The sequence below is a fragment of the Sorex araneus genome, chromosome X (assembly GCF_027595985.1).
Source record: "Sorex araneus isolate mSorAra2 chromosome X, mSorAra2.pri, whole genome shotgun sequence".
NCBI classification, from domain to species: Eukaryota; Metazoa; Chordata; class Mammalia; order Eulipotyphla; family Soricidae; genus Sorex; species Sorex araneus.
In genome coordinates, this window is record NC_073313.1 from 93,128,837 (window position 1) to 93,155,099 (window position 26,263).

General features: G+C 35.3%; 1 protein-coding gene across 1 annotated transcript in view; it reads left to right on the top strand.

Moving 5' to 3' along the window:
• The window catches only part of TENM1 (teneurin transmembrane protein 1), a 1,051,200-nt gene that overhangs the window by 802,300 nt on the left and 222,637 nt on the right, over positions 1-26,263 (top strand). Inside the window, exons 14-17 of the mRNA XM_004606346.2 lie at positions 6,750-6,935; positions 8,506-8,529; positions 10,933-11,079; positions 24,897-25,113. Of these exons, the coding sequence (XP_004606403.2) occupies positions 6,750-6,935; positions 8,506-8,529; positions 10,933-11,079; positions 24,897-25,113 (574 nt within the window). The remainder of the gene's footprint in view (positions 1-6,749; positions 6,936-8,505; positions 8,530-10,932; positions 11,080-24,896; positions 25,114-26,263) is intronic.

The following is a 26,263-nucleotide window of genomic DNA, read 5'->3' on the forward strand; positions in this document are numbered from 1 at the left end:
AATATATTCACATAGCAGAAACACTATCTGCACTCCTACAATAATTGCAGCACTATTCACCATAGTCAGAATCTGGAAACAACCTGTGTGCCCAAGATCAGACGAATATATAAAGAAACTATGGCGCATGTATATGTTGCAATACTATGCAACTGTCAGAAAAAAAATGAAGTCATGAATTTTGCCTTTTTATAAATGATGGGCATGGAGAGTATCATGCTGAGTGAAATGAGTCAGAAGAAAAGGTACATATAGAATTACTGTATTCATTTGTGGTATACAAAAATTTATAGTAGAAGAATAATATCCATGGCCAGGGAAAACAGAGATTAGGAGGACTGGTCAGTGGTTGGAACAAACCACATTTGTGTGTGCGGCTGAGCATAGGTAAGATAGGGAAGAGACCAGTATGACAATAATAGCTGGGAATGATCATAATGAACAATATCTGAGGGTTAAAAGTAGGTAAGGTATATTCTTGATAAACTTTCAGTATCAACATTGCCAACCACAATGCCCTAGAGGAGAGAGAGAGATAGAAGAAAAGGGCCTGCCATAGAGGCAAGTAGGGGGTGGGGGATGAGGATTGATGGGAGGGAACCTGGGGACACTGGTGCTGGGAAATATACACTGGTGCAGAGGTGGGTGTTGGAATTCTATATGATGGAAATCCAATCATGAACAGCTTTGTAATTGTCTATCACACAATGACTTAAAAAGTTCAAAAAAAAATAAATTAGAAATGTTTAAAAATCACATTCAAAGCAATAAATTTCATTTGTCATTATTAAGTAGTCCTTATTATATTTTCTAATTCTCAACTTTGTTGTGCTTTTTATTGTCGATATTGCTGTCTCTGTGGACTTGTGGATGATGGAGTTATTACTCTCCATATCACTGAAATTGCACCCTTCCAAAGGCCCTTACTTTGTAAAAGAGTTTTGATCCTACTCCCCATCTTAATTTTGCCAAATACCTGATTTATTTTCTCTTTTGGGACACAATTGCACAAGTCCCTAGTCATTACTGAGTCTAATAACCCCTCAAGACTGCCACAAGGTTGACTTTTATGCTAAACTCTTTAACTTTTAGCATCAGTTTTGCTTTTTGGCACTTGAGAATTCTCTTTCTTGCAAGCTAATACACACAATTTAAAAATAATTGTATCCAGTGTCTCTCAGAGTTTACATTGAGATGGTTTAAAGGAGTGGAATTCAGTTTAACATTTTGATTCTAGAATTTAATTTTCATAAGTCCTATTACATTTAAGGGAAAAACTAGAATAACATTTTCTGCTCTGACTGAAATATCTGGTTCTTTAAAATATTATATGCAAAAAAAATTGTCTCTAATTATTTCAGTCAGCTTTGACTTAATTAAGTTTGACCAATTTAGCTCTGTAAACTTAGAAAGGTCTTTAAGTTCATTTTTAGCTCCTTAGGAGAGACTGCCAAAGTGCATCAGAACTACAATTTCAAATTCTCTACAAAACTGAAATTGTAAATTCAGATTATCCACCAGACTTGAAACCAAGATATGGAGACTAAGTCGTGGTTCAAGGTTAACCTACTTGAGCTATTATTTATTATGCCAAGTTCCCCATTATACTCTGAGCCCTTGACTTTTATTTCAACCTTGTGACCTCACACAGTTTTCCGTTCACAATCTCACTTCCACTCTCTGCAATCTGTCTTTTTATTTTATTTTATTGAATCACCGTGAGATATAGATACATGCTTTCATGTTTGAGTTACAATCATAAAATGATCAAACACCCATCCCTCCATCACTGTACACTCCCCACCACCAATGTCCCCAGTATACGCTCCATTTCCCATGGCAGACAATTTCTCCCATACTCTTTCTCTACTTTGGGGCATTATGGTTTGCAATACAGATACTGAGAGGTTATCATGTTTGGTCCTTTATCTACTTTCAGCACACATCTCCCATCCTGACCAATCCCTCCAACCATCATTTTCTTAGTTATCTCTTCTCTACTCCAGCTGCCTTCTCTCCCTGCTCGTGAGCCAGACGTGCAACTATAGAGCAATCTTCCTCACTCTTGTGTCTACTGTCCTAGCGTGTCAGACTTATGTTATTTTATACACCACAAATGAATTCAATCCTCCTATGTTTGTCCCTCTCTTTCTAAATCATTTCTCTTAGCATGATATCCCATAAGGTACATAAGAAAATGTAGGCAGAACCCTCCATGACATTGATGATCAAAGCATATTTAAGGATGAAATACCACTGACCAAGCAAGTGTAAACAAACATAAATAAATAGGACTACATCAAACTAAAAAACTTCTGCACTTCAAAAGAAACAGTGACCAAAATACAGAAAGAGCCCACAGATTGGGAAAGAATATTTACCCAATACCCATATGGTAAGGGATTAATATCAGGATACAAGACGCACTAGTAGAATTGTACGAGAAAAAAACCTCCAACCCCATCAAATATGGGCAGAAGAAATTAACAGAAGATTCCTCAAAAAAGAAATGCAAATGGCCAGAAGGCACATGAAAAAATTCTCCACGTTGCTAATCATCAGGGAGATGCTAATCAAAACAACAATGAGATATCATTTCACACGACAGAGACTGGCACACATTCAAAGAACAAAAGCAACCAGTGCTGATGTGGATGTGGGGGGACGTGCATGGATGTGTCATGGATGTGGGCAATCACTCTTGGTGGGAATGCCGACTGGTCCAGCCTTTCTGGAAAACAATACGGATATTCTTTCAAAAACTAGAAATTGAACTTCAATATGACCCTGCAATACCACTTCTGAGAATATATCCTGAGGGCACAAAAAAGCACAGTAGAAATGACATCTGCACCTATATGTTCACTGCAGCATTGTTCACAATAGCCAAAATATGAAAACAACCCGAGTGCCTGAGAATAGATGACTGGTTAAAAAAAGCTTTGGTACACCTACACAATGGAATACTATGCAGCTGTTAAGAGAGATGAAATCATGAAATTTTCTTATAAGTGGATAGACATGGAGAGTATCTTGCAATCTGTCTTTACAATGTCCACTCTATAAGTGGACTCTATAAGTCTGAAGTCACCAACAATTTCCTTGTTGACAATGAACATTTCTCTGTCGATATCTCATTTAACTTTTCATAATATTATAAATATTCTACTTTATTCTACTTGAAAAAGTGTCCTCTTAAACTAGATGCAATGACCAGGAGGATTGCCCCATGGCTGGAAGCTTGCTTCATTAGCGGAGGGAAGAAGGCAGATGGAACAGAGAAGGGATCACTAAGAAAATGATAGCTGGAAGAATTGGGATGGGAGATGTGTGCTGAAAGTAGATAATGGACTAAACATGATGACCTATCAGTGTCTGTGTTGCAAACCATAATTCCCAAAAGTAGATAGAAAATATGGGGAATATTGTCTGCCATGGTTAGGGGGAGGGTGGGAAATGGGGGGGGCATACCAGGGATATTGGTGGTGGGGAATGTGCACTGGTGGAGGAATGGGTGCTTGATTGTTGTGTGATTGTAACCCAAACATGAAAGCTTGTAACTATCTCATGGTGATTAAATAAAATTTTGAAAAAAGGAAAAAAAAGAAAAAGTATCCTCTTTAATTATTCCACTATCTCCTAGATTTCCACTATCTCCTAGATTTCCGCTATCACTTACAGTGTGCTCTTTCCCAGTCTCTTTTGAAATTTCTTTTTTTTAGTTTATCGTTCAATGACCGAATAATTCAGGTAATTTCTGAGACTCCTTGTTCTTATTCCTTCAGGATATCATCCAGCACCATGCAATCAAATTCTACCTATATTCCAATAACTGCCTATTTTACATCTCCAACTATATCATGTTATATTACATATACTGCTGCTTAATTTATGTCTTTAGTTATCTATCTGTACTTTATCTGAAAATTAATCTGCTCTTCCTCCTTGTTCTTCCCTTAACCTTTCTACTTTCTTTTTAACTAGCATTATCTAATCCTTGTTTAAGTCAAAATTTTAATTTTTCCCTTTCATTTATTTGCTATATTAAGTCTTAAGGAAATTCTGTTGGTTCTACCTCTAAAATATAACTCAGATTCAACCAGTGGCCCTATAGAGTATAAATATCATTCTATCATCATGTATATAATCAAGTGGAGATTAAGAAGGCATGTTAGTCTGCTAAGTGAAATGAGTCAGAGAGAGACAGACATAGAAAGATTGCACTCATCTGTGGAATATAGAATAACAGAGTAGGAGACTAACACCCAAGAATAGTAGAAATAAGTACCAGGAGGTTGACTCCATGGATTGGAGGCTGGCCTCACATTCTGGGGAGAGGACAACTCAGAGAAGGGATCACCAAGTATAATACAGTCGGAGGCCATGCAGGGGAAGGGTGATGCGGGCTGAATGTAGACTAGAGACTGAACACAGTGGCCACTCAACACCTTTATTACAAACTACAACACCTAATTAGAGAGAGCGAACAAAAGGGAATACCCTGCCACAGTGGCAGGGTGGGGTGAAGGGAGATGGGATTGGGGAGGGTAGGAGGGATGCTGGATTTACTGGTGGTGAAGAATGGGCACTGGTGAAGGGATGGGTTCTCGAACTTTGTATGAGGGAAACATGAGCACAAAAATATATAAATCTGTAACTGTACCCTCAAGGTGATTCAATAATTAAAAATAAATAAATTTAAAAAATAAATAAATTAAATTAAAAAAGAAGAAGGCATGTTAGTCTCCACTTATTATGACCTCTCAGTGTCTGTGTTGCAAGCCATAATGGCCAAAAGTAGAGAGAGAGTATGGGGAATATTGTCTGCCACGAAGGCAGGGGGAGTATGGGAAAGGGAGGGTATACCAGGGATATTGGTGGTGGGGAATGTTCACTGGTGGAGGGATGGGTGTTTGATTATTGTGTGATTGTAACTATCTCATGGTGATTCAATAAAAATTTTAAAATAGAAGGCATGTTAGTAATTAAGGGGTTTTATGCAAACAAATCATTATTTACAATCCAGTACTCTTTCTATCATAACTTGACCCTCAAATACTTGTGGGTGAATTAGTGAAAAAGGCTGATCCAAATGTAATAAAATCCATCACTATGGTTTGATCAGGAATTAGTCTTATCTTCTAAAAATAACTCTATTCTGAGCAAGAGATTTAGTAAATGGGTTAAGTCATATAATTTGCATGCACCTTATCCAGGTTCCATTTCCAGTGCTGCAAAATTCCCCAATCATTGACAGATGTGGGCCTGGTGGTCCTTAAGCACCCCAGAATAACAGGAATCGCCATATGCTTGGACCCTAACTGAGCCATCCAGCTCGGTTTTTCAAGAATAGCTGGGAGTGTCCCACAGACCTCTGAGAACTTGGGACTACCTAAATATATATAAATAAATACATATATCAAGTAGATATCTAGATATCTATTATTTATAATATAGGGTAATAAAATCTCATACATCAATATCTCTCAATGTATAAATCAGTTTCAGATCTGAGACCTTGAAAGATTGGAAATCTAGCTTCTTTTTTGTTTGTTTTTTGTTTTGTTTTGGGACCCTGCCCACTGTACTATTGATCCAGCCCCTACTATTTGACTTCTTAACACTCTTCTTTTTCCTTCAAAAATACATGGTCAACTGTACCCAAAAACTCATTGAGTTCTTTCTATAAGTTTGTATATCCCTTCTCATTCTTCACTAAAGGAATTTGGCCAAAAATATGTGTCACATATTTATTTTGCTTCTTCACTATTATGATATTATTAATATTCAACATTTCTCAACAAAGTCAAAGGGACAGAGGGGAAAACCTCAGCAGAGCCACTATACACCTTGATTATATTGGATAAATATTGAATGGCATTTCAAGATAAGAAGACTGTACATTTTAATCAACCAGGATTCATTTTACATGCTTAAAATAAATGCAAATATTATTAGTGTGATCAGGGAAACTAGTTGATTAACCTCATTGGCATCTTTACCTTTCATATATTATAAATTTTATTAGAAAGTTTCCAGTTGTAGAACCTTTCTGAATGAAGTTAAGCCACTATTTTAAGCCACTATTTTATTGTGTGGGTTTTTTTTCTCACTGATTTCTTGCAAATTATAAAATACCTGCAACATTATCCGTGATATTAATGCATTTTTAGTGAAACTCTCTTGACATTTGCTTGGCATTGACTCACATCTAAGCCTTGAATGCCGTTTTAATTTTATAGACTTCTTAAAATCAATTTGATTTAGAGTTTTATTTTATTTGTAGTGACCAATTTACCTTTGTAATAGAGTTCTCAGTATGTTCACACAAATGCTCAAAAGCCTGTGACATTTTGTTTATATATTTAAAATATGAGTATTGACTGTACCTTTTTATTATTCTGTGCCTTTGGTGGGAAGGTCATGCCCAACAGAGATCATTGGATACCTGGTGCTACAGATCTAACCCAGGCCTCCTGCATGCAATAATGTGTGCTCTTTGAGTCAGCTCCCTAGACTTCTAACTTATTATCATTAATTTTATTAATTTTTCATTGACTAATAATACTCTAAGTATTAACAGTCTACCTAATATTAACAATACTATAATGTACATAACCTAACAATATTTCATAGGTATAACTTTATACTTCTGTATGTGTTTAACACCATACTCATTGTTTTTTTAGAAAGACTAGACTCTGTTTTTAATAAATCATGCAAATATATTTGTTTTGAAACTCCCACAGAGCTTTGTACCATGGAGTGTGGTAGCCATGGAGTCTGCTCCAGGGGAATTTGCCAATGTGAAGAAGGTTGGGTGGGGCCAACGTGCGAAGAACGCTCCTGTCATTCTCACTGCGCTGAGCATGGCCAATGCAAAGATGGAAAATGTGAATGTAGCCCTGGATGGGAGGGTGACCACTGCACAATTGGTACGTACAAGCCTGCTTTAAAACACTAATTGAATTCATTAAAGGATCAAAAGCATTCTAGTGAGTTAGTCATCAAGATTTTTGTAGAAATTAAGGTTAGAGAATAAAAAGTAGAAGGTTGGTCTTTAAGCTTCATTAACTGGGAGATTTTCTTGGTTTTTGATATCTTATTTCTTACAGTGTTTTCTTTCTTCTTACATCAGTATTCCTTCTATTTTCTTCTTCAGAGTGCTTTGAGCTACTTAAATGAAAAATGATACATTGGAATAAAGTGTCATTAGTTAATAAGAGAAGTGCTTTTGTTGTGAAGGTAGCATTCATGGCCCATTTTTCCTTTGAAAAGAACAGGTCATTTGGTCAGAAGCACTTAGAGGCAATTTCATTAAATGAGACTACTTTTACAGGAGTCATTCCATGTCATTAGGGGCTCTCTTTAATATATATGAGAAAGACACTCCTGACCTGCCATTAACAGAAAATATGTATTAAAATGTTTATTGTGTCATGTAAAGAGTTTGTACCAAGGAATCTTTCCTTTCTCATTCCTTGTCACCAGTTTTATTAATTTTCAGGATGTTGCCTGCAGAGACAGTCTGTGGTATACAAAACCTGTGTAATAATTATTCTATTGTGGGGTGTTTTAGCTATTAAAACCACTAATCATAATGAAGGTTTCATTTATAAAACACATTGTTTTATAAAAAAATAATCAAAACCCTTGACATATATACATATCTGATTCAGAGGTTTCCTGTATGTGCAGAAAAACAAGTATGATTCCCATTGTTAACTCTTGAAAGTTTATCACTGCATGTTTCAGGGTAATTTTATATGTACACAGTACTCATGAATACTGTGAGTACCATGAGTACATGTACAGTAAAAGAAAGCATGTACCTCTTGCTACCTAATGCATTGTTTGTGTGTTTTTTCCCCTCTAGACTTTACTACTGCTTTCATTTTTAGATTATTTGATTACAATGGTTTGGATCCTGCCAAAGTAATATATAATATGTGTAACATATATTAATAAATTGAATTACTACTATACTAAAGGTATAGCATGTCTTGTTCTGTAGCTGTGGAAAATATTTAAAATTCATTAAAAATATTTTAAGTAGTGAGATTCAGACAGCTTAAGTAATTATATTCCTGCACTACAGTAAGTTTATTGCCTTCATATAAGAGGATTTAAATATTGTAATGTTACCAAAGGTGGTTACTCCAGAACTTGCTTCTAAAGATAACTCTAAGAAGTTCAAGTTAGTGCTCTTTCATGAAAGTTATTACAAATGTAAAAATTCAGTTCTTATACTTTTAATGAAATATGAGACTTTTTAAAGAAGCCTAATAGAGTTTCTTGTAGGAAGACCATTAATATCTTTCCCACAGAAAATATTATTCAAAAACTACTCAGGCCAGTGTATCAACTTTTGAGCTGCAGGCATTTCAGCCGTTCATAGCTTGCTGTTCTCCTCCCAGGCAACAGATGGTGAACCATTAGTATATGTTGTATAGCTTTGGTCTCCCAGAAATTCATTTAATCACTCTTCCTTTTCTCCTTTTTCAGCTCACTATTTAGATGCTGTCCGAGGTAAGATTTTTCTCACTACTAGTTTCATAACAGAAAATATTTTCAATGAAAAATATACATGTGCATAAAAAGGCTCAATGAGATTTTTGGCAACCCTTTATAAGTTTGATATTGTGTAGTGCATGCAATAACATATTTGTAAGTAATTTGTTTCCCCAGCATCAAATCTTATTTTGTCATACTGTACAAAGTTGAAAAGCTGCTTTAAGAGCTAAATTCCAGGGCCAGATAAATAGTACAGAAGATAAGGTGCTTGCCTTGCAAGAGGCTGGTTCATGTTTGATCCCCAGCACCCCATATGGTCTCCTAAGACCAGCCAGGAGTGATCCCTATCCACAGAGCTAGGAGATAGTCCTGAGCAGGATGCAGCCCAGAAATCAAGAGCCTGTGTGTGTATGTGTTTCCAGTTAATTTTTAAATATAAAATTAAACTAAAAATCAATGAACAAAATTTGTCTTTACACTGAGTTGTATGTATGTATATGTGTGTTTTAATTTATATAGTACATAATAATATATAATTATTAATTGAATTTGGATTAGGTAGACATCAGAGGTTTTTCTTTAAGTCTGTATTCAATATCATTATAAGGTAGAAGAATTATTTCCTATTATTGCCCTGTCATCCATTGATATAGATAGAAATCATTTTTCAGTTAAATATCCTAGTTGAGGGAGTGATTGGTACAAAGGTAGAAGGAAGATGATGCTCTGGTGGAGGGTGTGGTGCAGGAATTTTTTATACGTAAAGCCCTAGCATTAACACTTTTGAAAATTATGGTACCTAGTAAGATATATACCTTATATATAAATATATCAAAATATATTATGTGGTATTAATTAATCTATGGGCTGGAGCGATAGCACAGCGGGTAGTGCGTTTGTCTTGCATGCAGCTGACCCAGGTTCAATTCCTCCACCCCTCTTGGAGAGCCTGGCAAGCTACCGAGAGTATCTCGCCCACATGGCAGAGCCTGGCAAGCTACCCGTAGCATATTTGATAGGCCAAAAACAGTAACAAGTCTCACAATGGAGACGTTAACTGGTGCCTGCTCAAGCAAATCGATGAGCAACTGAATGATAGTCACAGAGATACAGTGACTAATTAATTTGATTAATATAATGTAAATATAATATATTCTAGTATTACCTCAGCATTATAAGGTTTAATATGTCCCAAAATATTCCTAATTTCTCTTTATTCATAAGAATGGAACTAGTTATATTCCTTTCTCTGACTTATATATGTCCATATGACACTTCTTGAGGGTTATATATAATATAATATTTCCATATAATAATAATTTGTATTTTTATTTTAAAGATTTTGTACAGTAGGGAAAAACAAATAGCTAAAGGAAGCAGTCTGAAGGTTGCGCTACAGAACTGAGAAGAGGAAGGGGAGAAAGTTTGAGGATGAACACTGTGATGGAGGATGTGGTGTTTGAACATCATGTACATGAAACCCTATTATTAATAGTAATGTAGATTAAGGTGCCTAGGATTATATGTAAAAGATTACTCTTGCTTTGATCTGTTTAGAGTTCCTTAGAAAACTATTTAGAAGGAACACTGGGTAACTTATACATCCTTTTTAAATAAAAACATTCTTTTTGCTCTTTTTTTTGGAAATTTTTTCAAAGACAAAAATGATAAAAAGAATATTGACTAGATTATCTCTAGCAAAATACATATCTTTTTCAGTGTTGCTACCAGAAAACTGCCCAGAAGTTGTATGTCATTAATTTCTGTCTCTGTTCATCTGCCCACTGAGCTCTTTCCACATGCACATGTCTTTTTCTAACTTATTGGTTATAACTAGGTATAGCATAATTCATCTAATTTTGATTGATATGAGATAGTAATTTTTTATTGAATCACAATGAGAACAGTTACAAAGCTTTCAGGATTAAGTCTCAGTCATACAAAGATCAAACACCCATCCCTTCACCAGTGCACATGTTCCACCACCAAGATCCCCAGTATACCCCCCTCCAAGCCACCCTGCCTGTGTGGCAGATGATTTTCACTTTACTCTCTCTTTACTTTGATTCCATTAAATTTTTGAAAGAAAACCCACTATGAGGTAATAAATTTTTCAAAAATAAACAAAAAATTTCTTTCCTCCATCATAGTTTTTAGCCTATCTGAACAAGAGGATGGGAATTGGGGTTAACACTAATGATGCTTAATTGGGTCTCTATGGAATAGCAACTGTAAATTACTGGGAACTGCAAAGTGCCCTTGGAAGGTTTTTTAAGCAATCAAATTCCCTTCCATTTATACAGCATCTCATCTGAATGGAGCTTAGATGATTTGATGTTTCTCTACTGACAAACTCATCACTGTTCACCAATCAGATTCTGAAGTCTCTGTAATTATTACTCTCTAATGTCATTTCAGATGGCTGCCCAGGACTCTGCTTTGGAAATGGGCGATGCACTCTGGATCAAAATGGTTGGCACTGTGTGTGTCAAGTGGGTTGGAGTGGGACAGGCTGCAATGTTGTCATGGAAATGCTTTGTGGAGACAACTTGGACAATGATGGAGGTGAGTAATTTATCAAATTCTCATATAAGAAATGAATATCCCAGTCTCATAACACAATGGTGACCATTCTAAATGAGCACAAAAATTAGGAATACTTTAAACAATATGAGTTATATGGGGTTCATACTATTTTTAAGCTCTTCACTTTATTGGTTTAGACAATATACTAAACTCTGCTTGTTGTATCTCATTTCATTCTCACAACACTGTAAAACATGGGTACTACTATGTTTCCCTTTTATGGATGGAAAAATTTATACTTAGGATAGATATCATAAGTGATTTTCCAAGGTCACAGGAATTAAAAATTAGCATAACAAGAGTTCCCTCCAGGACTATAAAATTTACTCTGTTTTCATAACTACTGCAAACATGTAACTTTCCACACCTATGAAATCTATTATATTAAATTAATTCAATATACCACTGTCCAAACAGTCAGATGCTAATGTAGCTTGCACTGTACACTTTGCAAGACTGTTGTTTTGCTCTTATTTATTTAGAGCTCCCTCTTGTGTCTCTACATTTCAGCGAAGTTATATCTTTTGAAAGACACGGCATCAAGACAATTTACAGTAGAAATTTTTGTATGGAATTCAAAAGCTACACATGATACCTTAAAAAGCCATATGTAATTCCAAGGCTTCAAGATAACCACTTCTATTTTTGTCAGGTAAACAAAAACACCTAATGCAAGGTACATTCAGGCCTCAGAATATCCCAAATCATGTGGATAATCAGAAATCCAAATTTTAATTCTATTTATATGTGAATTTAGAAAAATAAATCCTGATTTCTGTACATTTCCTTAGAATAAAGTCACTTGTGGGGAGTGGGGGCTGAGCAGTTAGCTCAAAGGGCTGTGCTTTGCTTGGTCTCTATCCCTTGCACCACATGGTTGCTGAACATCGCCGGGAGAACCACCAAGCACCTAGCATTGAACAGCCGCTGAGAACTGCCACATGTGGCTCCCCAAACCTAAAGCAAATGAACTCAATTTTAAAAATTTGACTCTTTGAATTTCTGTATCTGCTTAATTATATAGTGTAACTTGAATACACACTTGAGGCTTAAATCAATAGGATAGACATCACAATTTAAGCATTGAATTAGATCTAAGAAATTCCTTGTTTTCTTATTCTGGATAACAGTTTGTGTTGAAATTCTGCAAGATACTATGAGTTTTAAGTGGAAGTAACTTTATGACTAAGAGTTTAGTGGGCTTTGAAGTCCTAATTTCTGGATATAAGTGTTAAGTCTGCTATATATGATTTGAGACAAGATTCTTGAAGTCTCAGTGCTTTAATTCATGCTTTTATACAGTGGGAAATGAGACTGATAGTACTATTAATAGGTTTTTTCATACGTATTAGATGAGATAATTAGTGTGAACTACTTAAAAGATGAGCTATAACTCTCCTGTATTTACACACACATACACAGACACATAAGCTTAGGATAGTATACTCCTTTCTAATTAGATCTCTTACTACCTATACAAATTTTAAAAATTGCCTCTATATACAGAATGAGATTTTTCACTAAAGGGCACAATAATCAATTATTTACATGACTTTTGTGGCACTTCAAGATTCATCTCTACCTTTCTTTTTTTTCCTTATATGTCACTTTCTCTAGTATTGCCTTCTCTTTCCACCCCAATCAATTTTTGTCCATCATTTAAGTTCAACTCATTCCATTTCTCCTATAAAATCACTCATACCCACTTACCAATTTCTCATGGTACTTATCATATGTACAGCATATAATAAAATTATGGTTTTATTAATAAAATATGTAATTTTATTACTTGTTTAACATGGCCCACAGTCCAGTTATATGCCCAATATAACTTGAAATATTAGTTATTTGTACTTAGGATTTATTGTGTACAAAGTACTATACCATTTATTTGTGCAGATTATTTAATTTAATCTTCATGATATGGGAACAACTCTTAATACTAATTTATAAAGTAGAAAACTAACACAGAGAAGTAAATAAGTTGCTCAAGATCATATAGTAAGTATATGATAGTATGTAAACCTCTGTCATCTGCCTTATTCCATAAAATGTTTTAGATAGTAATAGATATTTCTTAGTTGATGTGCTGATTAGAAGGTTAATCTCAGAAAAGAGTATAACAGTCTTGCAATTATGATTACTATATCAATTAATGTTGACCATTGTAATTTCTGAGTCAGAATTGAGGTAAAAGTTTCCTGACTTAATAAACTACAATTTGATAAAAATAATTTAGCAATTATTGTCAAGTATTTTTCTGGTTTCAAATTCACAGTAAGGCACTAAAATGTTTAATGATGGGTAACAGAGATAGTACAGATGGGTAACAGAGATAGTACAGAGGGCAAGACTCTGGCCCTGATCATTGCATATCCTATTCTGATCCTTGGAACCAAAAATGGTTCCCCAAGTGCTGCCAGGAGTGATCCCTGAGCACAGTGTGAGGTACAAGCCTTGATCATAACTGGTGTGACTCCAAAACAAGAAAAATGTTTAGTGAACATATCAGTTAAATGTAAATTTGTTATTATTTTTCAATATCTGAACTACTGGTATATACAAACACAATAGAAGATTTTTGCTGACTGTATGCTGAATTTTCATTATAAATTTAAAACAAACATAGTCTAAAAATTCAAATACCCTGATATTATTTCAAACTATTTTTATGAGTATACTTTTAGGGAGAAGGTAAGGAGACTCCTTGAGACTTGCCTGTATAATTTTTTCCTTCAGTAGAATTAAGATGGCATTGATAACAAATATAGATTAAGTTCAGTCTTGAGTTAGGAAGGGATTGAATAATCACTGAAGGCACCATGACTAAGATTTTAGACAGTAATTCTATTTTTAACTGTTTTAATATTTTTCTTAAAAATGCACTGAACACCCTTCAGTTCGTGATCTCAGTTTTTCCAACCACCTAGAATGGTTGGCTTCATTTAGTTGAATGTGACTAATGATGAGTATTAGCATATTCTTTGTACATGTGCGCATGCATTTAATTAAATCAGAAAGTGCCAATTGAACTTTAGGAGAAAAGTGGTCCTAATTTTTAAAATGCAAATCTTAAGAAGTCTTTCCAATCAAAAAAGTCATGTTTAAGTAGTTGTTTCAAGTAGCTGCTACCTGATTATTTCATCTTAGCATGACTGTTACTTTCTGCAGCTTTGACTTTAATTCAATGTATTATGACCCTTAGTAACTAATTGGGCTGCACTGAATATGGGTTAACACAGCTGGTATAAGAGTAAGGTATGTGATTCTTGAACACCAAAAACAGAAGAAAGAACAAATAATCTTTGGAGTGTTCTTAATTTGAAAATGTCAAGCTATATAATGCACTATATATGCAATAATGAATTCTTACATAAATCACAAACCCATCAAATGTCCAAATAAGATACCCCACTTATCTCTTTGGTCAATAAGAACTATATTGTGCCCATCCTTCTCTTTGAAGGAAGATAACTAACATTATTTATTTTTTTATTTTTTATTAGTGAATCACTGTGAGATAAAGTTACAGACTAAAAACTTTCATGCTTGTGCTTCAGTCATGCTTGTGTTTCAGTAAAATGATCAAGTATCCATCCCTCCACCAGTGTCTGGTTTCCACCACCAATGGTCCCAGAATACATCCCACCATCCCAACCTCATCCTCTCTACCTCACCCTGCCTCTGTGGCAGGGCATTCCCTTTTGCTCACTCTCTCTCTCCTTTTAGGTGTTGTGGTTTGCTATAGAGGTATTAAGTAGGCATCATGCTCAGTCTATAGTCTATTTTCAGCCCGCATCTCCCATCCCTAGTGGGCCCACCTAGCACCCTTTGCTTGGTGGTCCCTTCTCTATCTGAGCTGAAGTCATGAAATTTGCAGATAGGTGGATCAACATATAAAGTATCATGTTAAGTGAAATGAGTCAGAAAGAGAATTAACATTATTGTGCCCACATTCTTATTTGTTAATTATGGATCCTGACTTGGAAGTTGAGAAATAGAATTACCATTACATACATATGAATTAGCATAAGAAATGTATATTATTTGGGGCTGGAGTGATAGCACAGCAGGTAGGGCATTTGCCTTGCATACGACTGACCTGGGTTCAATTCCCAGCATCCCATATGGTCCCCTGAGCACCACCAGGAGTAATTCCTGAGTGCATGAACCAGGAATAAATCCTGTGTATTGCTGGGTGTGACCCAAAAATCAAGAAAAAAATGAAATGTATATTAGACATTACATTAAGTGAAACAGAGTTGCTGAAACAAAGAATAGAGAGAGGAAGCTGAATCACCAGACATTAAGGAAATTTTAAAGTTATAAAAAATTAAACAAAATGGTACGAACATATGAGTAGAAATGAATCAAAACTCTGAAACAGACCCCACACAAATAAGTTTAGTATATTACAAGACTAATTTAAAAATAGTGGGGTAAATTAAGTTTATGAAATAAGTGGTACTGAGACAACTATAAAGTAAAAGAAACTTAGATATTCAATTATACCATATTACAAAAAAACAAAATAAGCACAATAACTCCAGCTGATTAATGAGTTAAAAGTAAAATAAAATTCATGAACAATTAGCAAATATAGTTATTTTGATCACTATCATCCCATTGATCATCGATTTGATCAAGCAGGCCCAGTGACATCTTCATTTGTCCTAGCCCTGAGATTGTAGCAGCCTCTTTTTTCTCATCCTTCCCAATGGTGCCACATTAGAGGCTCTTTCAGGGTCAGGAGAATGAGACCCATCATTGTTACTGTATGAACAGTGACATATGAATAAGCCACAGGGAGCTTGCCAGGCTCTCCCATGCGGGCAGGAAGCTCTTGGTAGCTTGCCAGATTCTCCAAGAGGGAGAACTAGGCTATAAGATGTCCAGGAGCTTGGTTTTATAGTCTCTGGATGTTGGCCGTTGATGGGATAACACGGCACCAAGGGGCAGTTTCTGGGTGTGACTGCCTAGCTACTGGAAAATGGGAGATCTGGGCGGAAGAGGCCCAGTCCCGATTTGAGCAGGCTTAAAGATCTCAGCTTCGGATTCTGCATACCTAGGTTCTTCTGCCAGTTCCTTCATGTGTGAGAATCGTCCAAGTATGCAGAGAATGGCTTTGAGCATGGCTGTGGCTGGTTTCCGGAGGTGTTCGGCTGCCAGGGCTCTGCTCGGGGCAGGGAGGGAGACTCAACCCACCTCCTCCAAATGGCCCCGGTGAAGACAGCCACGCGCGGAGACAAGAGTTATTTTGATAAAGACAGATAATAACCCGAATGTGTCCTCCGGGATGGGTAAACGATCACTGTATGAGTGAAATGCAAGCACAAAAGTTCATAACTTGTAACTGTACATAACAGTGATTCTCTAATAAAATTTTTTAAGAAAGACAGATAATAAGATTAGAATGTAATTTTTAATGCAAAATATAAAAATACAATAGTAAAAATGATAAGTTGTACTTCATCAAAAATTTCAAACTTTAGGGCCAGAGACATACTACAGAGGTTGAGGTGTTTGCGTTGACACGGCTGACTGGTCCTGCTTTGATCCACTGCATATGGTCATACTGCATGTGGTCCCTTGAACACTGCCAAGAGTGATCCTGAGTACCACCCAGTGTAGCTTAAAATTCTCCAGATTTATTTCAAACTTCATTTTGTTGTCTGGATAAATTTAAAAACTATTCAAAATTTAACTATTTGGACATTTAAAAATCTGCACGATATTATATGGTTGCTAAAAGTAACTCATTTTAACTTATGTTGAAAATTTGTTTCTCCACTAATTTTAAGGGATATTTAAACTTCTTATCCCTCTCAGAGAGCCCGGCAAGCTACTGAGAGTATTCCGCCCACGTGGCTGAGCCTGGCAAGCTACCCATGGCATATTCGATATGCCAAAACAAGTAACAACAACTCTCAAAATGGAGATGTTACTGGTGCCCGCTCGAGCAAATCGATGAACAATGAGACAACAGTGTTACATTTACACCTCTGCGTTCATAACAATATTATTTACAACAGCCAAAATATAAAGTTAACCTAAATTATACACATATATATTCTGCCATTAAAAAGATGGAACACCTTAAGGAAGTGAAAAATAATTACCAGTTTTTCTCATCTTTAGAATATAAATGAGTAAATAATGAACTGGAAAAACTGGCAAAACTAAGTTCTAGACTCTTTTTAAAATATGGTGCTACAAGTGAAATGAGTCAGAAAGAGAGAGACAGACATAGAAAGATTGCACTCATCTGTGGAATATAGAATAATAGACTATAAGACTAACGCCCAAGAATAGTAGAAATAGGTACCAGGAGATTGTTTCCATGGCTTGGAGGCTGGTCTCTCATTCTGGGTAACTCAGGGAAGGGACCACCAAGCAAAATGTGGTTGGAGGTCATGTGGGGGAAGGGTGAGGCGGGCCGAATACAGACTAGAGACTGAACACAATGGCCACTCAACACCTCTTTTGCAAGCCACAACACCTAATCAGAGAGAGAGAACAAAAGGGAATTCCCTGCCATAGTGGCAGGGTGGGGTGGGGGGCACGGGTCTGGGGAGGGGGGGAGGGATGTTGGGTTTACGGGTGGTGGAGAATGGGCACTGGTGAAGGGATGGGTTATTGAACTTTGTATGGGGGAAGCATGAGCATAAAGATGTATGGATCTGTAACTGTACCCTCACGATGACTCTCTAATTAAAAATAAACTAATAAAATTAAAAAAAATAAAAATAAAAAAATAAAAAAATAAATAAAAAAAGAGTGGATAATAAAAAAAATAAATAAAAAAAAATAAAATATGGTGCTACCAGAAGGAAATGTTAGGGTGGTGAAAGGGATGACCAGAGGGTCTGTCTTTGGATATGAATGAGATGAAAACCATACACACAAAGAGATATAAATCTAAATCACTGAAATTCCAAAATATTGTATATTTATGGTAAATAAAGAATAGCATGATTCACTTTTTGAGTTGTACTTGCCACATTTCAAGTGTTCAATATTCACATCAGGCAAGTTACTTTTTAAAAATTTTTTACTTAGATAATGCAATCTAGAATATCACCATCACTGAAGAACTTTTTTTGTATAACACTGATCCAATCCAAACCTTAACTCAGATACTTCTCTTTCAGTCAAACATTTAATTTGAGTTAGAAAATATTTCGTTATTCAGTACCACTATGTACTAAGTATTGTGCTTGGCACAGGGGTGAAAGTGGGAAATACTACAAGTTTCTGCTTTCATGAAATTCCTTCTTTGGCATAGAAGCCAGATATTAATAAGAAACCATACAAATAACTATACTTATAACTGTAAAGAGTGGTATAGAATTATTAGTTCTATAAAAGTGTATAAAAGTGTCAAATGGCCAAATATGGGGAGAACTCTCTAGTGTTAGAAGACTTGCTAGGCAGAGGAAACAGTATCCAAATATCCTAATGTGGAAATGTGCAAAGCTCTTGTGGGAATTTAAAGAAAGTTATTGTGGCAGGAGTACAATGAGTCAAGGAATATTGGTGAGAAAGGTCAACATAAAAGTATATGCTGGCTAAATCACATAGAAAAGTGTAAGTTTGGGGCTGAAGAGATAATACCGTGTGTAAACTGCTTGCCTTGCACATTGCTGACCCTGACTTGATCACCACCATTATATATGGTACCTCGAGCACTGACAGAAGTGATTCCTGAGTCAGAGCCAGGTTTAATCCCTAAGCACTACTGGGCATGGCCCAAGAACCAAAAAGAAGTGCAATTTTTAAAAAATATGTCACTTACAAAATATTTATTTACTCTGAGGAACAAAAGGGATTCTGTATAGAGTTATTAGATTAGAATAGATGCTTTGTATGTAGATAGTATTTAATCAAGATCGACTTCCCCCGATCTTTACACATTTGTGCAAGCTTCTCTTGTAAAACTCTTTCAATTCTCTATTTTTATATTCATTTGGTAAAATCCGTGTCCATTGCCCACAAGAGAATGATCTTCCTCATGATCTTCCAGGAATCATTCTTCATAAAATCACCATTAATTAAGAACAGAAGCAATTAGCAAGTATTTTCCTATGATATAGTAGTTCTTTATCTAGAATCTATACAGATAGATAAAAGGGTTAGTTGACTGAATTTACAAATGTCATAGAGATCAGAATTTCAGGACATCCATTTGTTACTGCAAGGCATATTTGTTGAATGTGTACTTTGAACCCGACATCGTTGTAGTTGCTGAGAGAAAAAACAATTAATTATTTTTTAAAAAAATAAAATCTTTGTGTCTATGGAAATTTTGTTCCAGTTTCAAAAGACAAACAATAAGCCAGTATTTTAAAATACTGTAATAGAAGATAATATGTGTGCTGGAGAAATTTTTCAGGCTGGATATAAAAGGATAGAAAGTGTGAAACATGAGTGTAATTTTTATTCTTTTTGTTTGTTTGTTTGGGGGCCACACCTCATAGTGTTAAGTGCTTATTCCTGACTCTTTGTTCAGGGATCACTCCTGGTGGGGCTAAGATTACCATTATGTAGTTTCCAGGAGTGAATCCGGGTCAGTAGAAGTCAAGGCAAACACCCTACCTGCTTGCACTTATCTTCCAGGCAAAGGCTGGAATTTTAAATAAGATGATTAAAAACAAATATCTATTTGAGGTCATTTGAGTAAACATGTAAAGTAGGTAAGGGTGATATAGGAAAAGCATATTCCAGACACAGATATGGTGGAGAGGTCTTGTAAGATAATGGGATATATGGTCAGAAAAGGCAGAGAAAAACATCAAAAAAACAGACTGTGCGAGTACCAGTTCTTGTGAGAACTTGGGCTTTAACTCTGAGGGACATAGGAATCCATTGATAGATGGTGGTAACCAGAGCCACATGAACATTATTAACAAAGACAATTTACTTTTCTGACACAGAAAAGTAAATTTCATGTGATTTTAACAATACCAAAGATTTGAATAGGTTAAGTCTCAAGTGTACTTGGCCTCTCTCACTTTCTTTTTACTGATACAGAAAAACCCTGGGGTAAAAGTCAACCTAAAAATTTATATAAGGAACTATAGACTACATAGACTATTTATAAAGGAAATACAGTCATTTGACCTTTGATTCATATTAACAACAGTTAAGCCAAGAGAAGTGTCTAGTATGAGACTGATTTTCATAAAGATTTACAAGTGACTTATAATTAGTTCATTGTTAATGGTTTTTAAAATGCCTGAGAACATTTTGTCTGACTGAGTCATCGGAATGATCAGCCATTTGATTTCTTTTTTGTTTTAACTATTAATTTTCTTGGCATACCCTCTATAAATGCTGAGAAAGTTAAACTTCAATTTAGCCCCTGTTCAGCTGATAACATTATAAATTTGTAAAATTAAATAAAGATTTACTCTAGAATTATTGTTTGTTTAGAGTCATATAATATCCTACCTACCTGACAACCAAACCAAGCAGAATTTAAAAAATGAACATGTAACAATAAAATGAGTAAGTTACTCAGAAGTTAATTGAGTTCTGACCATTAATACAACTTTAGTTAGTTATTGAGCTCTGACGATTGACTTAACAACTTTAGTGAATTTAAACATTTTAAATGCTGCTGCAGACCATTGGCAACTACTTTAGACTCCTTTAACTTTGCACAGTCTAGAACTTAGTTGATGGCAATAGCTAATTTTTGTCAAGAATGCTAATTGCATAATCACTATGCTAAGGTCTTTATGATTATTATTATAGCATGTAATTCCTCAACAAATCTATAGGGTAGGAATTGTTACTATCTCCATTTTAAGGTGAGGAAATGGAGACTCTAAGAGTACAACTTATTTGTCCCATATCATATGGAAAATAAGTAGCAAAGTAAAGATTAAAGTCAAAGTAAACTGATTATTAGACTTTAATCATTTTATATGTTCTAAATGTCTACATATGGCTGAGTACTTCAAAGTCTTTAAGTTCTTAATAGTATCAGTAGAGTTTTGGAAACTTGAACTATGTGTGAAACAACATATAATGACACCAATTATATCATAAACTAATTGATAAACATAAAAACTAAATTCCTGTGGCATAATTCTGTTCACAAAAAATCACCATTTTTTAAATAAAGACCCAATAAATATCTAATATTAAACAATTTATATTTTTCAGCCATTAACTTTCCAACAGACTTATTCCAGTTGAGGGTTACAAATACCCAGAACCTTCGGGAGCCAGAAGCTCAGGGCATAAGATAGGAACCCATCCTGGATAGAATGTCTTTCTATCACACACATAAACACATGCGCTCCTACTGCAAACATAGAGAGGCATACAAATGAGTTTAAAGCATACATCTCTGGAATATAGGAGGAAACTGGAGTACTTAGGATAAAACCCACACAAACACGAATAGAATGTACAAATTCACACAGACCATATCCAGCAGGAAATTTACTTTTTTCTCATCAAAGTTATAAAGAAATGGCTTTGAAGAAAATGACATTATTAGATGATTAACCTGATATTTGCAACCAGAATACTGGGACATAGTGGAAAGAATTTTACACTCTGGTGAACGGTGTGCGGTTGGAAACCCTGCTATTATCAATATTGTAAATAACGGTACCTAAAATATTTTTTAAACACTATTAACATGACTTCACATATTTTCAGTCGCTTCCCCTCCTTTATTTTTAAAATGGAGGTAAGACTGTCTAACCTAAAAGGGTTGTTGCAGAGAATAGAAGAAATTTACATGTGAAAATCTTTTATGTCTACCTTGAGAATATTAACTATTCTATACATAAGTACAAATCCATTTTGGATAATGTACAATAAATTGCCTTTCACATTCATCAAGAGGAAAAAGCATGCCATTCCATTTAAAATATGAGCTATATTTGTAATTAACTTAAGGGATTAGGAGAATATGGGTTTATCTAATATGCCTTGCACCTATATTCCCTTGTTCTTTCAACCAAGGCCATATGTCTAGTGGGTACTATTTGATCTTTAACTAGTTGGCAAAGCGAGATCAGTGAATGATATGTTTAACCTTCCTCTTTTTGCTGGCTTACATTTTAACTCTTTTTTAAAAAGAACAGGCCCTAAAAGTAAAGTAAGTTAACATTTGATAAATCCATATCTGACATCCTGAGCCCAGCTGTCAGGAGGGTGCCACAGCTTCCAATTTAGAACAATAAAAGAACTGTTAATAGTCCAAAAGAAAGAAAGAAAGAAACCCACACATGCAGTGTGACTGTCATTTGCACCTCTTTGTAACAGTCTAAACATACTGTATGGGGTGTTATTCAATGTGATAATTGGTAAGTAGATCTTTAGCCATATACTGGATTTACCTATGAATTGTGTTTGAGGGCTGCATGCAGTTATTGCTCTGTTTGCCTGTGGCCTTTCTAGATTTAACAGAAACCTTGTGCTCTCAGAACAAAACGGAGGTCTTAGAGAGTCAGCCCTGTAATAGTAGGCAATTAAATATGAAATATCAGCTTGAAATTTATAGCACATAAATAGATGAGAATGAGTCCCAATTTTGAATTGGCTCTAGTTTTAGTTTCAGAATCCAGTTTTGAAGACCACTTGGGTCTTATTATTTATTTTAAATCTATTTCTTTTTGAAAGTAAGTTAGAATTATGTGGTTGGCAGGTTGAAAGCTGTGAATGTCCAATCTGATTATTGTGAGTGCATTCATCATCAATTGAAAGATAAAGGTGATTGCCTATTTGAAAAGCAGTTTTTCATTTTTAGTATGTTCTGCACCAATTCCAAACATTGGAGAACTCTTTTAATCAGTCTGATATTTTTCCAGCTTTTCAGCATTTCTAGATGTTTAATTATGAGAGAAAAGAGATAATGTGCTGATAGGAGACTGAGAACTACATATTAGAGAGAGAAGTGGTATTTGTATCTAAAATCTATAGAAAATTTGTTAATATAATCTGCTGAATGAAGTGAGAAAAGGACAAGGGACTTTCTTAATGAAATGAACACACACATAAAATCCATAAAATCTAGTTATCAGAAAATTAAGTATGTATGCATGGAAATAGGAAACTGGTAATCTACATTTAACAAAGAGTGAAGGCAAGAAGGAAACAAACTGTATTTAAATCAAAGTACTGTCTATGGTACAGGGAATGTCAAAGGACCTCATATGGGGAAAAATATTTCTTAGGTACCCTAGGGCTACTGTTCCAAATGCCTAGTCTTGTGTCCCTGGTTTTCATTGCCCCCAGCCGTGGTACATGCCCCTCCAGCTCCACAGAACAGTAATATAAAGGAGAATAGGGTGGAAGAGTTCCATGAAACCAGTGTGTTTCATGTTTAAAGCATCCACAGCTTTAAAGAGATGAAGATCCATATGAACCTCCCTATTCAACAGCCAGCCAAGATCAGTATCTCAATGTTTACCCTTGTTAGTCATCTAAATTAGACCCACTTGTCTGCTTTAAGGACCTTGGAAGGACTTAAATTTTTTTGTTAATTGGGTGTGGAATGAAGTGTCCATATGCTCAGTTAATCACTCCAACCTCTTCTCTTTGCATGTAACTCTCTTATAACACTTACTGCATTTTTAGAGTGTATAAAAGTCAGCTGTTTTACACACCTATTTCTCCTCATAAACACTGAGCTCCTAAAAATAGAAAAGGGTCTTTTCACACTTTACTTCACCAAACATCTAACACAGTGTTTTGCACCTATTAGATTCTCAATGGTCTCCTTTCCTCTCAACCCCATGTGCCTCATCTTATTACATTCCCAAAGAAAGAAGTCCTTAAGTAATTTGTACAACTATAGATTCAAAAATCTAGAATAGGTAGTGAGCATTAGAAAATGAAAGTAACATTCTTTCACCTGAAGTTCATTTATACTGTCATCAAATAACTGCTTTTAGAAACAAAGCATCTCTACTTGCTTCCACAAATTCTTATAAATGTTGTTAAGGCTCTTGGCATGTATGAGGCAGACCTCAGAACCCTGTGTTATTTCCTGGTCATCACCAATAATGATCCCTGTATAGAGTCTGGGAATAAACACTGAACACCAATCGTGGCCCAACATCCACCCATCCCAGCCCCGCCAAATGTATTTCTGAAACATCAGTGTTCTTCAGAATCACCCAGATTAAATATGCAGAACCTATGGTTCTAAAGACATTACAATTCAATAAAGAGCACTCTCAAGAATATGCATATTTATGTACCCCCACACACACAATTGACTACACTTTTGAAAACACTGCCCCAGGCTAGACCCTTTATCACCAAGAAAATGCCATGAAAATAGCAGCCTCTATTTTGCAAATTAAGACTATTGGAGAAATTTTTCTAGTACAAAAACAATCAGATTACCAACCATTCAATAAATATATACTCACTGAAGTACATGATATGACAGATATTTAAAAACAATTAAAGTAGTTGCTGTCTTGAAAGAATGGTGTCAATGAGGGTAAAAGAAAAATCTCAAAATAATATCTAGTGGAATAGTGTATCCAAATTCTAAGCAATGCCCATAAATTAGAGGAAATTCATGCATCAACAGAGATTTATGAAAAAGAGTTCAGATTTCACTGATATGTAGCATATAAACTCAAAGTGAGTGATGATTCATGAAAAACAGAACTTAACAGATTCTAAACTCAAAACATGGGCGATAAAACCTTTGACTATATTCTAGACTTTTCTCCATTTGTGCATATTTTAAACTATGATATTTCTTCTTTTTAAACTATGATATTTCTTTTAAAATTAAACTTGAAAATTTTTTTCAGATGGTTTAACAGATTGCGTGGACCCTGACTGCTGTCAACAAAGCAACTGTTATGTAAGTCCTCTTTGTCAAGGATCACCAGATCCACTTGACCTCATTCAGCAAAGCCAACCTCTCTTCTCTCAGCACTCTTCAAGACTCTTCTATGATCGAATCAAATTCCTCATTGGCAAGGACAGTACTCATGTTATTCCTTCAGAGATCTCATTTGACAGCAGGTATGTATGTATTTATTTTATTCCTTAAAGAACAGTAGGTGTTCTCATCTTGAACAAAAGGGAATGCCCTGCTGCAGAGGCAGAGTGGGGTGGTAGGGGTTGGGTGGGGATGGTGGGAGGGATACTGGGAAAATTGGTGGAGGAGAATGGGCACTGGTGGAAGGATCTAAACGAAATGCAAACATGAAAGTTCATAAGTTTGTAACTGTACCTCACAGTGATTCACTAATAAAAATTAAAAAAAGAATGCCCATCTTAAACATTGAGTTGAACACGCATGAAAATAAAGTAAGCTGGTTAGCTGAAAAATAAAATAAAATACAGAAAGCTTATGACTGCTTGTGTTCCTAACTGATGGCCTATACTATTCAAACACAATTATAAAAATTAAAATATTTTAAGATATAAATTTCAGACTCCAGAGGTCCAAGTCAGTCTGAAACCTCAGCCATTGATTGAATCTAAGACAGATCTGATTTACTTTAAAACTTATACACAGTGGCACTACCCTCTGATTCTTCTGAAAACCAGCACATACTCAAAAAAGAAAAAAAAGATGATCTTCTCTCCATTCATTGCATTCAATCCACCAGGGTGGGCGAGAGAGTTGCTAATAACCACCCACTTGGAAGAGCATGACTCATGTGGCTGTCATCCTGATGGGATGACACACATGCTATTATCATGCGGGTGGGCTCCTTAAAGGAGACTGAGTAAGCTTCATGACCAGCTGACTACCCAAGGCTAACCTGTCAGATGCAGATAATAATTGCAATAAAACCAGTAATAATAAATGTATCAAATGTAAATGCTTTCAGAATCAAATAAAAATTATATACTAAAAAAGAATAGTAGGTGTTCTCATCCTGTGTGAATTGATACCTTCTAAACACCAAGTTACTTTCCATTCCAAATAGCCCACATTGATTGTTTTGTTAAATCTTCTCTGGAATACCCTTACTAATGTGTTATCAGAGAAAATTCATTTCTAGACTGTGCTTTTAATGACAAATATAAGTGGAAATATGATTTGCAAGTTTATTGTTACACTTCTGGACCTATTCCTGAATTTCAAAAGTAAAGGTTAAATTTTAACAAAAGATTACAAACTTATTTGGACTACACTCCATTTTCAAGAAAAGAAGATTTT